The sequence below is a fragment of the Recurvomyces mirabilis genome, assembly GCF_035927965.1.
Source record: "Recurvomyces mirabilis strain CCFEE 5264 chromosome Unknown scaffold_22, whole genome shotgun sequence".
Classification (NCBI taxonomy): domain Eukaryota; kingdom Fungi; phylum Ascomycota; class Dothideomycetes; order Mycosphaerellales; family Teratosphaeriaceae; genus Recurvomyces; species Recurvomyces mirabilis.
In genome coordinates this window covers 40,852-55,187 of record NW_027041956.1, presented here as the reverse complement: position 1 = coordinate 55,187, position 14,336 = coordinate 40,852, and the positions used below count along the sequence as shown (strand labels likewise).

At 54.9% G+C, this 14,336-nt stretch overlaps 6 protein-coding genes across 6 annotated transcripts; 4 read left to right on the top strand and 2 right to left on the bottom strand.

Annotated features, from left to right (window-relative positions):
* Positions 1-197: 197 nt before the first annotated feature.
* Positions 198-2,129, top strand: SPB4 (ATP-dependent rRNA helicase spb4; the record flags this gene model as incomplete). Its single annotated transcript, XM_064840401.1, has 1 exon — positions 198-2,129. One exon carries the CDS (start codon positions 198-200, stop codon positions 2,127-2,129), a length of 1,932 nt encoding a protein of 643 aa, XP_064691851.1.
* Positions 2,130-2,393: 264 nt separating this feature from the next.
* Positions 2,394-6,212, bottom strand: LTS14_007710 (uncharacterized protein; the record flags this gene model as incomplete). Its single annotated transcript, XM_064840400.1, has 3 exons — positions 2,394-3,122; positions 3,180-5,964; positions 6,037-6,212. The coding sequence occupies 3 exons, from the start codon at positions 6,210-6,212 to the stop codon at positions 2,394-2,396; spliced, it is 3,690 nt and encodes a 1,229-aa protein (XP_064691850.1).
* Positions 6,213-6,585: 373 nt separating this feature from the next.
* On the top strand, positions 6,586-7,773 carry LTS14_007709 (uncharacterized protein; the record flags this gene model as incomplete). The annotated part of the gene is made up of 1 exon (XM_064840399.1): positions 6,586-7,773. The coding sequence occupies one exon, from the start codon at positions 6,586-6,588 to the stop codon at positions 7,771-7,773; it is 1,188 nt and encodes a 395-aa protein (XP_064691849.1).
* A 1,024-nt stretch (positions 7,774-8,797) lies between these two features.
* LTS14_007708 (uncharacterized protein) lies at positions 8,798-10,924 on the bottom strand (the record flags this gene model as incomplete). The annotated part of the gene is made up of 1 exon (XM_064840398.1): positions 8,798-10,924. One exon carries the CDS (start codon positions 10,922-10,924, stop codon positions 8,798-8,800), a length of 2,127 nt encoding a protein of 708 aa, XP_064691848.1.
* Positions 10,925-11,613: 689 nt separating this feature from the next.
* On the top strand, positions 11,614-12,917 carry LTS14_007707 (uncharacterized protein; the record flags this gene model as incomplete). The annotated part of the gene is made up of 2 exons (XM_064840397.1): positions 11,614-12,412; positions 12,484-12,917. The coding sequence occupies 2 exons, from the start codon at positions 11,614-11,616 to the stop codon at positions 12,915-12,917; spliced, it is 1,233 nt and encodes a 410-aa protein (XP_064691847.1).
* Positions 12,918-13,353: 436 nt separating this feature from the next.
* LTS14_007706 (uncharacterized protein) lies at positions 13,354-14,231 on the top strand (the record flags this gene model as incomplete). Its single annotated transcript, XM_064840396.1, has 2 exons — positions 13,354-13,763; positions 13,841-14,231. 2 exons carry the CDS (start codon positions 13,354-13,356, stop codon positions 14,229-14,231), a joined length of 801 nt encoding a protein of 266 aa, XP_064691846.1.
* Positions 14,232-14,336: the final 105 nt, after the last annotated feature.

Below are 14,336 nucleotides of genomic sequence, written 5' to 3'. Positions count from 1 at the left end.
TACTTTGATTCGCTCGGCTACACCCGCCGCTAGTTCTATGACGTTCAATACTTAAAAAGTAGATACTTTAATTGTAGAACACCGGACTGCCCAATAAGTAACGCTCCAGCTTCATATTTTATCGGTGCTGCATCAGCGAGAAGTGCAAGGAATGCAACAAGAGTTATTTAAGAAGCAATTAAGTCGGTAAAATCATCATGGCACAGCCACCACCAGCGACCGCAGAAAAGAAACCAAAATCTTTCGAAGCCCTCACACCAGCCCTAGCAGAATGGATCCTGGACTACACCCGTAGCATGAATTTCGCCCGCACCACTCCCGTCCAAGCCATGGCCATCCCACTCCTCATGGGCAACAAGGATCTCGTCGTCGAAGCCGTGACGGGAAGTGGCAAAACTTTATCTTTCCTCGTCCCGATCATTTCTAGGATCTTGGCGGTGGAGGAACCGAATAAGAAGGGTCATGTGAGGAGTATTGTTGTTGCGCCGACTAAGGAGTTGGCGAGTCAGATTTATGAGGTTTGTGTGGGGTTGTTGAGGTATCATCCTCCTTCGGCATTCGGGCTGGATGGGGGGAAGGATGATGGGTTGGATGATGTGGAAGTGGAAGAGGGTGCAGATGCCATGGAGGCGAAGCCTGAACGACCGGCGGGAGCGTATGTGGTTCCGCAGCTACTCATTGGTGGACGGACGAAGCAGGGGGAGGATCTGGCTACTTTCTCTTCTTTGAATCCGAATCTACTAATTGGGACGCCGAAGCGACTCGTGGAGATCCTGTCATCGAGTCGAGTTGTGCTCAAACGGCATTATTTCGACCTTTTGGTTCTGGATGAAGCGGATAGACTTCTGGACCCGAATTTCGCGCCGGATCTGCAGAGGATACTCGAATTAGTGCCGAAGGAGAGGAGGACGGGATTGTTCAGTGCGAGTGTAAGTGAGGCCGTCAATGAATTGGTGAGAGTAGGGATGAGGTATCCATTCAAGATCAGCGCGAAGGTTCGGAGTAAAAGTGGTGCGCTGGATAAGAAGACGCCGGAGGCTTTGAGATTGTGCTATTTGACTTGTCCTGCCACACAGAAGTTGCCGATGCTCAAGCGAGTATTATTGGAGGTGAAGGCTGAGAAAATCATCATCTATGTATCTACCAGAGCGGGAGTGGATTACTGGAAGGACGTTCTACCAGCGTTGCTGGGGATGAAAGTGTTTGCCGTACATGGCGACTACAAGGCTCCTGTGCGAGCAAAGAATGTGGCACGCTTCCAAGATTGCACTACGCCTGCGATACTGGTCACAACAGATGTCCTAGCCCGAGGCATCGATATTCCAGACATCGACTTAGTAGTACAGCTTGATCCACCCAGCCAACCGAAGGACTTCATCCACCGCTGTGGCCGATCCGGAAGGGCAGGCAAACGCGGCCTAGCCATTACTTTCCTCAACGACGGCAACGAGGCAGATTACGTCAAATACCTCGACCTCCAAGGCACGAAGCTAGAACCCTACATCCTGACCACACCAATCACGCCAGCAGAAGCCACAGAGACAATATCTCAAATCCGCCAAGTCCTCACCACCAAACGAGAAATCCACGACCGAAGCCAAAAGGCCTTTGTCAGCTGGGTCCAAGCTTATACCAAAACCCTACCCGCCGACATCTTCAATGTCAAGAATGTAGACTGGAAGGAACTCGGTCAGGCATGGGGTCTCCTCCGCTGGCCCAAAATGCCCGAGCTCAAGCGCCTCTTCCCCGAAGCCGTGGCCGACCGGACCCTCGGGCTCGACGTCCCGGAAGCCTTCGATATCAACCATCTTGCCTACGCGGATAAAGTCAGGGAAGAAACCCGTCAACTAGCCGTACAAGCTCGTGCACGTGGGGAGAGACCCGCACTTCCCAAGCGGCTGGCGGGGAAGGAAGCAGAAGCCAAGATGAAGCGGGAGCGGGCGTGGAGTTCGCAGAAAGCTGCTAAGGGGTTGCGGGAGGAGAGGAGGGGGAGGAAGGAGGGGAGGAGGGTGGCGGAACGGAAGAAGGGGATGAGTGAAGGGGAGAAGGTGGAGAGTGCGGAGTTGGAGGATTTGATTCGGAGGATCAGGGAGCAGAATGCTGAGGAGGAGTTTGAGGGGTTTGATTGAGGGGTTCTGTAGGAGAAGGAATTTGGTAAGATTGGTGATTGATGAATTTCGTGAAAGCACATGTTTGTGCCCCCTGGGGCTTTTCACAGAATTGTATAACAAGCCCCTTTCCACGCCACAGTTTCCACAAACGCCCTGATCACGTCACCCGACGCTACCTGACGAACAAACCCCTGTTTGCTGCTGCCCCAACGCAGTACATCAATAGACACCATCTCACAACGATTGCTCAAAATCCCACAATACCAAAGCCCGAACATTCATTTAGCGAGTAGCATCGAATCTCCAACCCCCCTCCCGAACCAACCTCTCCCGCCCCTCCAAATCCCTCCTCTTCTCCGCACTGGTAACAGCATCTCCACTTTCCACCCATGCTGCACTAGACCCACGATCCCTAAACCGTTTCATCCTCTCCGCATTCTTCCCCCCTTTAAACACTTCTTCCATTTTCAATTCCCCGATGGGACCGAAGACGGATTCCGGGTCGATGAGTTGTTGGGATGTGAGCAGGTCGCGGAGGGCGGGGGAGGCGACCCAGGAGGGGGCTCTAAAGCCTGCTCCTCCGCCGCCGGGGGCTTCGTCTTCGTCGTCTTCTTCGTCTTCGGAGTCGGTTAGGATTTCGGGGAGTTGGATGGCGTCGCCGTTGGGGTAGAGGGGGGAGGATTTGGCGGATTTGGGGGCTTGGGCTGGTCGGGCGGGGGTCTTGAATTTGTTCTGTTGTTGGGCTGATGGGTGAGTGTTTTCGTGGCCGGAGTAGGTTTGTTGTTGGTACTGCTGAGATGTTGTGGCGGGTGGGTTGTTGTTTTCTGCAAACGGGATGCGGGCGTTGGACATCTGGACGGTTTGGCTCGGATGTGCGGGTTTCGCGCCATGATGGAGCTGGTGTTGGGCTGTGACTGTCGACTTGAACATGCTTCCACCGGCGCCACCGTGGTGAGCTGCAGGTGGTGGAGCATGGGCGTAGCCGTGAGGGAACTTGCTTAACGTGCTCTCCTGTGGTGTATCGTCAGTATATACCTCATTAGCACACAGATGCGAGACTGGACATACCTTCCGCATATTCGATGGTCGCTTCGGTGGCGCCATAACACTATGCCGTTCCGCCTGCCCACCTTGCTCCTCCTCATTCGTCCGTCGCCTCTTCGCATCATTCTGTTGGTAGCTGGGTGGTCCCCGTGGCATACCTGGTCTTTGTGCCTGGGCAGCAGTATGTTGGACATGCAACAGCTCATCTTCTTCGGGCTGGAAGACACGCTTCGCCGGCTTCGCAGGATTCGGCTGTAAGGGTGCTCGGTTGCCGCCTTGTTGCTGAGAGTGATCGGGTACAGTGTTCTTCGCAAGCTGTCGTAGAGTTCCACCAACGTCTCCACGAGCATGAGGGGGTGCTTGCTGGGCGCGTTCGCGCTTGATGACTTCAGCCAGCTCGTGAGCCGCCTTTGCCTTCTGTGCTTCTTCCTGAGCACGCTGCTGCTCGAGGCGAACCTGCTCTTTCCTCCTAGCCTCAGCAGCTTGAGCCTCGGCTTTCCGTTGGGCAGCAAGTCGTGCTTCCTGGATGCGTGCTTGTTCCGCTGCTTTGCGCTCCTCTTCTGCTCGGCGTTCTTCCTCGAGTTTAGCAGCACGCTTGCGTTCAAGCTCGCGCTTCTGTTCTAGCTTCCTTGCCGCCGCCTTCTCGTCGGCTTCCTTTTTGCGAGCCGCTGCCTCCAGAGCCTTAACACGAGCACTGTTGGGCGCGACTGAGCTCCTCATACTGTTTTGTGATGACGCCGTACGCAAGCCAGTCTTTGGTGGCGGTGCGAGACTCTCATGCTGAGATTTTGATAGCGCAGCATTGCCAGCTTGGCCCATGCGTTGTGACTGTGAAGCGATCCGAATGGCCACGGGTGCTGGTCTTGTGGCAGTCTCAGCCTTCGCAGGCCTCATCAATCGTCCTGGAGCTCTAAGCTTACCAGCAGGCAACATGCTCTTCGGTGGTGGCGGTGGAGCTGTTTCGGCATGATCACTACCAGAAGATACTGGTCGTTCGGCCTGTGCAGCAGCGGCAATCGCAGCAGCAGCAGCCAGCCTCTCCTGTTCCTTCCTCTCAGCTTCAGCCTGAGCCTCATCTGCCTTGCGTTGTGCCTCCAATTGCTTCGCAGCCTTTTGCCTCTCCTTCTCTCTCACCTTCTCAAGCTCGTCTGCGGCTTTTTGCTGCGCCTTGAGCTCTTTCTCTCGCTTCCTGTCGCTTTCGTTCGAGCTTCTGGTCTTTCGACTAGGGCTGGCCGAAATGATCGAGTCGGGCTTCGACGGGCTATGGCGAAGTTGTCGCTCCGACCAAAGTGCTCCTGGCATGTTGAAGACGGCAGCAGTCTTCGACTCGCCCGAGAGGTCACGCTTCGGTGATCTGTGGATGGCAGACGAGTTATGGGCTTCCAACTTCGCAGCTGCACTGGCGCTGGCAGAAGAAGCGAAGATGTTCTTTGCTGATTTGAGAGCAGACCAGAGCTTGTTCTTTGATGCGCTGAGAGGACCTTCGTGATGCTTCTTGCCCATTGGCGAGCCGAATGGGGTGGTTGTCCCAGCCACATTTGCCAGGCTTGGGTTTGATACTGACTGTGCTTTTTGGTGAGCGGTCGTCATTGCCATCCTGCTCGGTGATGGTATGACTGCGGCTGAAATGGACTTCTGATGCATCGGTGGGCGTGCTGGAGAGCCTTGTGGAGTGTTTGACGTAACGACCACAGGTGCGGGAGCCGCAGGTTGAGGCTTGGAGGGAGCAATCCAGTCATCCTCGTCTTCGTCTACCTCCATGTCTACGTCCTTTTCCGTCTCGGGCTCAGCGACTGGCAACTTGGGGTATGTCGCTGCACCCAACATATTCTGCGAGATACTCTTAGACATCCGCGGCTCCTTGGTCTTGCCCAACATCGTGATCCTCTCGTGAAGAAGCTGAGTCGTGGTCTTTTGGTGCGCCTTTGATGCCTCTGGCATTTCCTGCGTGGCCGTATCATCCTCAGTATCTCTCACGCCCAAGCTCTTCGCACCAAATGATCGCGCGAGTACGCTGTTGCGTGTTGCCTCGATCTGACTAGCACGTCCACCAATACTGCGTTTTGCCGTGAGTGGCTCGCGTGCTGGCAACGCGCTGAAAGTGAAGCTGCTCTTGCGCTGTAGTGGCTTTTCCGGGCTGGACGCGTCGTCCGAAGGTGAGTGTGGGGTGACATCCTCGTCGACATCCTGCTCCGGCTCATCTTCATGGGCCTCCTCCACCTGCTCTGGCATATTCTCCTCGTCATTATCCACAATCTCCACCTCAACATGAGCCTCCTCTCGCAGTCCCTCCCTCGAAGCATTCCGACTAGTCTGATCCTCCTTGGCAGACATGAACGACTCATCCCCGCCCTCCGCCGTATCCATTCGCACAGGCTGTGGCCTCGCCTGATCCTCCCTCACCGGCACCTGTTGTGAGACGTGTCCCTCCTCCTCCTGGCGCCCTTGACTAGAAGCGGAAGCAGTGTTCGTCTCGGTCTCGGTCTTGGCATCCGCCTCCATCTCATCCTCTGTCATGCCATGATATCCCGAGTCCGTGTTGCCCGGCTTACCAACGCGTTGTGGGCTCTTGCTACGGCTGGTGGGTCGAGTGGTCCCAGTGTCCTGGTCTTCCGCGATGTGGAAATGCGCGACCTTCTCGTTGAAAATGGCATTCTTCGGCGCTATCAAGGGCGCGATTTGGGTGTTTGGCGCGAAGATGTCGGTGAGTGGTTGTCGGGGTTGGGGTGGGAGAGCATTAGTCTTACGCGCTGTCCGGGGCGTCTTGCCGCGTAGTTTGCCGGGCGTCTTGAAGATGTCGGCCAGATTTCTGTGAGGAAAGCATGTCAGTATACCGTGTCGCACACTTGCTTAGATCGTTGCTCATGCAAGAAAGACATACACATTCCCATCACTGAGCACCTCGGCCATGTGCTCGTTCAGCCATTCCAGATCATTCCTCACACTGAAGCTAAACTCCTCGGCTTCCTGATCAACAAACACGCGAGCCTGATCTCGTTCGCTCTGTATCCAATTCGCGCTGCCTACTGCCGCCGTCTTCATCTTCGACGCGGCCATGTCTATTTTATGATATCGAAGTCGTGATGTGGTGATTGTTTGGTTTGCCGCGTCTACTGGGGCTTAGAGCAATCCAAATACTCGCTCAGTGCGATCTATACATGTCGCCAATGTCTTATCCCTATCCCAGCTTCCAGCAGTCCGAGAAGTGCTGTAGTAGTCAGCATTCGTTTACTGTCGCGTTCTTGTTGATCCCAAAGCTGCTTTCTGTTGTTTGGACGTGGAGGTGGAGACACTGCAACCGTGCGCTTTCACGCTAGTACCACCTTGTCACGTTACCTTCTTACCTCTCCTATTATCTATTACATTGCCACATATTCCGCCATCATATCCTCACATATACAACACTACAGACAACAACAACGACAACAATATGGCCAACCTATTCGGAACCCTCAACCGCTTCATCTCCCGCCTGGACTCCGACCCCAGCAGCACCACCACCACCACCACCACCAACCAACACTCATCTCACTCCGGCACAACATCAGGCTCCGGCTTCCAAGTCCTCCGCAACACCTCCCCGGACCTCCCACTAGAACCCTGGTTCGACTTCATCATCGGCATCAACGGCCGCAACATCGATAACCCGGACCCCGCTCTCTTCGCCACCGAAATCCGAAACTGCGCCGGTAGCACCATTTCCCTGGGCGTCTACACCGCCAAAGGCCAGACGGTGCGAGAGTTGTATGTTCCTATCCCACCTCCTACTACTACTACTACTCGGGAAGGCAAAGGTTCCGGTCTAGGTCTAGCGCTACAATGGGGTTCCCTAACCCAAACAAACGACGTCTGGCACATCCTAGACGTCATGCCCAACTCCCCCGCCGACGTCGCCGGCCTCCTCCCTTACGGCGACTACGTAATCGGCTCTCCCGATGGCCCCTTACGCGGCGACGCCGGCCTAAATAGTCTGATCGACTCCTTCACGGATCGGCCACTGAGACTGTTCGTGTATAATCACGAATACGACGTCACGCGACTCGTGACTATTACCCCTTCGAGGAACTGGGGGGGTGAGGGCGCATTGGGGTGTGTGTTGGGGTTTGGGGCTCTCCATCGCGTCCCGGCGCCTTTGGGGGAGCCGGCGCAGGGCCCGGGGGAGATGTTGTTTGAGGCTTCTTCTGGTAGAGACCCTCCTCCCTACAACGCCGCAGGCTCTTCTGCCCCCCCACCTCCTCGTTCTTCTTCCGTCGCGCAGAGCAATCCAGCCGATTTCTTCATCCCCGCCAACGCGGAAACACCAGCCATAACCACAACCACATCTTCGGCACCACCTCCACCCCCTCCTTCAGGCCGTGGCAAGGAACCCCCCCGCTCTCACCCCGCTGCTGCGATACCAGGTCTAGACGACTATTTCGCCGAAGGCGAAGCTAAATCCCGGGAATTGGAGGGGAGTAGGGGGAATACGCCTAAACCTGGTGGGGTTGGGTTGCCTCCTCCTCCTTCTTCTTCGGCGGCGAAGGGAGGGCCGCCGAGGGGTGTTTCGCCTAAGCCTGTTGTGGTTGCAGATGTTGCTGCTGCTGATGAGGACGAGGGCGAGGACGAGGATATCGCTTGAGGGGTAAGAGGCTGGGGGGTTGGCAAGAAGACGTGGTGTATGAGTAGTAGTAGACATGCTTGGGGGAAAATCGACAGCTAGCCCGCACAAGATCCAGAAGCCAAAACATAACCAGTTCATCGGGGGGTTTTTTTTTACATGTATAGAAATCCTAACAGTATCTCGTTACCTGCCATGAATTATCTCCCTATGATCATCATTCATCCTAAAAATCTTTTCTTACCCTTCTTTCCCTGTCATCAGGAACGATTCAGTGCACTGCGAAGCCCATCCGACCATGATTAGGGCTAGGGTCAGGGTTAGGGTTTGGCTGAGATGCCCCAAGACAAGAATCTACGGGAGTCCGATCATCTATTCTCTATTATTATTACTACTCCTCAGTCATAGGAACTCAGTCCGATCATTGCATTCCTTCTTTCTACTACGCTGCTAGTCTCGTGTAGAGAATCTAGTCTGTGTCCTGGTCCGGACCAAATATCCCTCTCTGACCTGGAATGGGGCTGGGGGGGCTACCGCTTAGCCTGCAGTTGGAAGGGCTGGAGGTAGTTCTAAAGGCAATCTCTCGACCCAGAGTACAGTTGTTGAGTGGTCTTCTTCTAAACAAGACGGCCAGGTTGGATATCAATGGCTTGGGTTTCCCCTTTCGACCTCATCTATGATCGAGTCTTGCGGGATTTTCCTGAGTTCGGTAGGGTGAATACAGGTACACAACTAGAACCGTTGATTTAGTTCGGAGACAGGATGATTCTGGGCCTGTGTGTGTGTGTGTGTGTGTGTGGAGACTTCTTTTCTACTTCTACAATCCCGGACTTTCGATCGACAATAATCATACACCCTTCTTCTTCTTCTCCCCCCAATCAAGCCGGAGAGAGAGATCTTGGCCCAATACACACACGTCCCCTTGCCATGCAAAATGCTCTCCACTCCACCACAACCATCCAGAGAACGCCCGCGCTATGCTTTTTCCTACTCTCACATTGTAACAAATCGATCCCACTCAGAATTCAGGCGCCTGGTATCTTGATCACCCACCGCCTTCGCTACCCCCACCACCACTATATCGTCCCCCACTCCGACCACCGGAGCCAAACCCCCCGCGGCCGCCGGACGAAGAGCCGCCGAAACGATCTTCACGTCCTCCACCTCCACCGAATCTATCTTCACGCCCGCCACCTCCAAATCTGTCCTCTCGCCCACCACCACCACCGAATCTCTCCCCTCTTCCACCATTCCTCTCACCAAACCCACCACCACCTCCCCCTCCAAATCCCCCCTCCCTCCCGCCAAAACTCCTCCCACCACCCCCTCGTCCACCCGAAGAAGATCCCCTCGAATCCTCCTCATCCAACGCCCTCTCATGCCCAATCCTCACCCCCTCGATCCGATCAATCCGCAATTTCTGCGCAAGCCCCGCATGAATCATCGGCGGCTCCTGCATGCCCCATCCATACTGCGCCAAGTTGTTCATACTCTTCACCAGCACCCGCTTATTCCCTAGCCAGGCGTACACCCCCAAGAGAGCTTGATAGGCCTTTATTTTCTCCACGGCGGGGACGGCGCGCATACCGTGACGGATCATTTCGAGGGCTTGGCTTGCGGAGGCCGGGATTTGGCCGGGGCGGGTGAGGTCGATGGGGGCGGAGGTGAGGGTTTTGTCGGGTTGGAGGGGGAGGTTGTGTAAGCGGTGTCGGACTTCGGTCGCTTCGTCTGAGGAGACGATGAGCCAGCCTTCTCCTTCCTTTCCTGCTCGTGCGGTGCGCCCGATGCGGTGGATGTATTGTTCGCGGCTCGGGGGGATGGCCATTTGGATGACGTGGGTGACGTTTGGGAAATCCATGCCGCGGGCTGTTACGTCGGAGGATAAGAGGATGCCGGTTTCGGCGCGGCGGAAGTTGTCCGAGGCTTTTTGCCGTTGGCCTTGGGAGAGTTTGGAGTGGATGTCGGTTATTGGCATGGCCCATGGATGACGAGATCGGCGGCTCCCAAAGGCGTCTTGGTCTTCTTCGAGGGTACCGGCGGGTTTCATGTTTTGGAGTGCGGAGGCGGCTAGGGCGACTTCGGCGGTGCTGTTGTAGTAGACGATGGCTTTGAAGGGTTTGCCGTCTGGTTGTTGGGAGGCTGCGATGCCTTTGTTGACGAGCTCGACGAGGGCGGGGAGTTTGTTCTCGAAGCCGTTGACTGTGACTATCCGTTGAGGCACACGAGTATGTGTTGGTTCTTCATCATCACGCACAGTCTTTACGAAATGGAAGCCAGGTCTGAGGGTGCTGCGGACTAGTGTGACGACCTCCTTTGGCACGGTAGCGGAGAACATGAGTGTCTGCCTGTCCTTCTCGGCAGCTGTGGGGAGCATACGCATGATTTCCTGGATCTCCGGCCAGAAACCTTGATCCAGCAGTCTGTCAGCCTCATCGAAGACCAGGGCGCTAAGGTCGGGTGCTTCAACTCTGCTATACTCATCCGACAAGATATCCTTTAATCGTCCTGGTGTGCCGACCAAGATATGACATCCTTGTCGCTGTATCGCCTGCAGACCCGCCCTCTTCTGTGTGCCACCCACAGCAGTCTGCACGACGATGCCAGTCCCGCTGACCAGCTTCTTCGCCTCTTCCGCAATCTGCTCCGCCAACTCTCTCGTGGGTGAAATGATCAGAGCTCGGATGTCGTCCGCTGTTGTTCGGGGTCCGCGTCTTGAGAAGCCTCGCTCAGCTAGTTGTGGGTCGACGGAGATGATGTTCTGTAGGACGGGGAGAAGGAAAGCCAGGGTCTTGCCTGTGCCTGTTCTGGCTTGCGCGATGATGTCTGCTCCGCCCAATGCCTCGTTGATGGTGGCTGACTGTACCTCGGTCATCGTCTCCATGCCCATGTTCCGGGTGAGCGTCCGCACGATGGTGGGATGGATGATGCCTTCCGTCCCGAGCTCGTCGAAGCGAGTGATTTGTGGTGGCGCATCGCTGTCGCCATCCTCTGCTGCTGCGGCTACTTGTTGCCGGAGTAGCGAGGTTTGATGGAGACTTCTTGAGGCTATGCGACTCGGTTGTGATATGTGTTGTAGAGCATTTCGTCGGAGGACGAGACTGCATGAGACATTACTGCTCGTCGTCGACACTCGAAGGATGGATGCAGAACATCGCTGGATAACACGGCGCATGGCGTGAGTGGTATTGAAGAAGATCGGAGGTTTACGACTAGTAACGTGATAACGAGCGACAAGTAGAATGGAAGTGATGTAGAAGTTGTATTATGAGAGGTGATCCTCTCGCTCGCCTCTCGCATGTGCTCCTCCTGTCTCCACACATTATTTTTCCAGAACCACGCTAGCATCGCATCGCATCGGAGCCCGGCCCGACGACACTCCCGCGGCAAATCTGCACGACGACGAGTTCATCCTCCTCCTCATCATCGACATAGCAGTCTTGGGCCATGTCTTCCTCGTCTTGGTAGACTTGCTTTGTGATGTATGGTCTGATGGTATCGGAATCGTATTGTTGCGAACCACGCTCCTCGAAACCTACACATCTCGTCGAAAACCTTCTTTATACCCATGACGTATGATGTGGACAACAGACCAAGCCGCTATCAACGTCCGCGGCCATGGGATGTCGAGTGCCCATGGCATGGCATTTTCAATACACAAGGCAGGTGTCAATACTAACAACCCGTCACCATCCTCTTCTTCACTCCACTCCTTTTCTTCAGCTTGCCATTATACTGCCATCACACGCACCAGCTTAACCCGACATCACCCAAGCTCAACGGGACCACGTCGGGACGGAGGCCATTCCCGCATGGATGCTTGGACGGGAGAGTAGCCTACAGACTGCAACGACAAGAACCACCATGGACAGCACTACCGCCACCACAGCCCAACCATCAACCCCCGACGAAGAGAAATCCCTCTACGCCGACCTCCCCGTCGCCGCGGCAGAAACTCACCATGATGCTCAACACCACCCTCCAACTCTCAAACAACGCATCTCCCACTTCACCTGGCCCTGGTTCGCCTGCACCATGTCCACTGGCGCTCTCTCCGCCGTCTTAGCCAGCACCCCGAACCGCTTCCCGGGTCTGGACACCATCGGCAAAATCTTCTACATCCTCGACTTATGCCTCTTTGTCCTGTTTACCTGTCTCATGGCCACGAGGTTCTGGTTCTTTCCGAGGAAGTTTACGAAGAGTATGCATCATGCTGTGGAGGGATTGTTCTTCGGTGCGTATTTCGTGAGCGTGGCGTTGGTTATTGGGAACGCGCAGAGTTATGGTGTTCCGGCTTGTGGGCCTTGGCTCGTCACGACGCTCAAGGTGTGCTTCTGGATTTACTGTGGTGTTGTGTTTTGCGTGGGCGTGATGCAATACTATCTCTTCTTCCAACTGGAACGGATGGCCGTGGCGGACGCGATGCCCGCTTGGATCTTCCCTATCTATCCTCTACTCGTCGTGGGTAATACGGCAGGGACGTTGATCCCGAGTCAGCCGCAATCCGCTGCGTATCCCATGTGGCTTGGGGCGGTGATGTTGCAGGGGTTGTCGTGGACGGTTTCACTCATGATGTATGCGATTTATACGCAGAGGCTTATGACTAGTGCCCTGCCTTCGCCGCCTACGAGGCCGGGGATGTACGTTAGTGTTGGGCCGGCGGGTAAGCATCATTCTCACCACAGTCTTCTTTCTGTGATCCCGTTTACTGATATCGATCTATCATGATTACAGGTTACACAGCCGCCGCCCTTATCTCCCTCGGCATCAACGCCCCCTCCGTCATTCCCCCCGACGCCTGGGACTTCTCCTCCCTCCCCGACGGCTCCGTGGTGAAAGTCCTCGGCGTCGTCTCCGGCATCTTTCTCATCTTATTCAGTGCCTGGTTCTTCTTCGTCAGCACCATCTCCATCCTCGCCGGCGTCCGGCAGATGTCCTTTTCGCTGAACTGGTGGGCGTTTATTTTCCCGAATGCGGGTTTGACCCTCGCTTTGATTCAGGCGGGTAAAGCGTTGGATAGTTCTGGCATCAATGCGATTTGTACTGCGCTTACGATATTGTTGGTGGTCATGTGGTTGGTTACTGCGGTGGCGCATTTGAGGGCGTTGCGGAAGGGGGATATTCTTTGGCCGGGCAAGGATGAGGACAAGGATATGGAGGATGAGTAGGTCTACATTATGCTATAGTATCTCGAGATTGCCGTGGTGAGCTCTGTGAATTTATCTGCTCGTGCATACCATGGTCGTGATTCTTCCCGTCGTTGTTCTACTCCACTCGTGGGTCGACGGGATTTGATTGCGCGGATCCGCGCCCGAAGTTCACAGGCATAGCTTCAGTGCAAGTTACAGTATTGCATTTGACGAGCCTGCAGAGCCTCTTGGCACTTTACGTCTCTGTCAAGGTGCAGAGATGCCTATAGTTTGTGAGCTTTATATGACATCAGCAACCCCACTCATCAAACTGATCTGGCTACATACGGACTGGGAAGGCACGGCACAAAAGTCGATGGTGTGTCCTCTAAGATGATGTATTAAGGACCAAGTCGTGTACTCTGGGAGTAGCGGGCTTGGACTGAGATTGCTATTGATCGAGATCCTCATCAACATGCCGACCTACGCTCTCTTGGGAGCCACAGGCTCAACAGGGTCAGCTGTTCTGCGATGTCTGCTCTCCGACCCAGCACAAACGACAGACAAAATCACCTTGAACATCTTCATCCGCTCGAAGTCGAAACTCATGAGACTCTTCCCGGACATTCAAAGTACGACGAGATCGAACATCCACATCAACATCATCGAAAGCACACCAGACGATACACCAGGCTTGCAGAAGGCTCTCAGGGATGCGGAGATTATTTTCCAGTGTATTGCGGCTAATGATGTGACGCCCAAGGTTTCAGTGGCCGAGGACACGGTGAAGGCTGTGTTGAAAGCTATGAGAGGTTTGCATGAGGAGCAAGGCGAGGGGTATGTGACGCCTGCTGTGTTGCAGCTTAGGGCGGCGCCATTGAATGAGTATGTTCTCCCCACCCCATCATGCCTCACACTGATCTCATCGTGGAGCATTTCGGCTGATAGCTCTGGGTAAACAGAACCTTCAGCCATCAATCTCCCTGGTTGATCGAATCCATGATCAAATTCGCCCTGCACTATACATACTCCGACATCCAACGAGGCTGTGACCTCTTCGTCTCCGCCAAGAAGATGAATCCAACTCTTCTGGGTTACATCTTCGTCGACACAGGTGCTGTACATGATGCGGATGGAACGGAATGTACAGGTCATCGACTAACGATCGAGGGGCCGTTGGCACCTGCTATTAGTTATGCGGATACTGGGGCGGGGATGTGTGAGATTGCGAGGAGGGTGGAGGAGTTCAAGGGGTTGGGGGTGGGGATTGTGGCGACGGGGAGGGTGAGGTTGACTTGGGGGACGAATGCTTATTATCTTGCTATGGGGGTCAAGGCGAGGATTATTGGGTAGGCAGTAGTACTGGTGTGATCACAGCGTATTGGGTGATTTTAATATGTCACGCTGGCCTCTGGTGTTATATATGTGTGCATCGTAGACGGGAAAGGACGGAGTCTC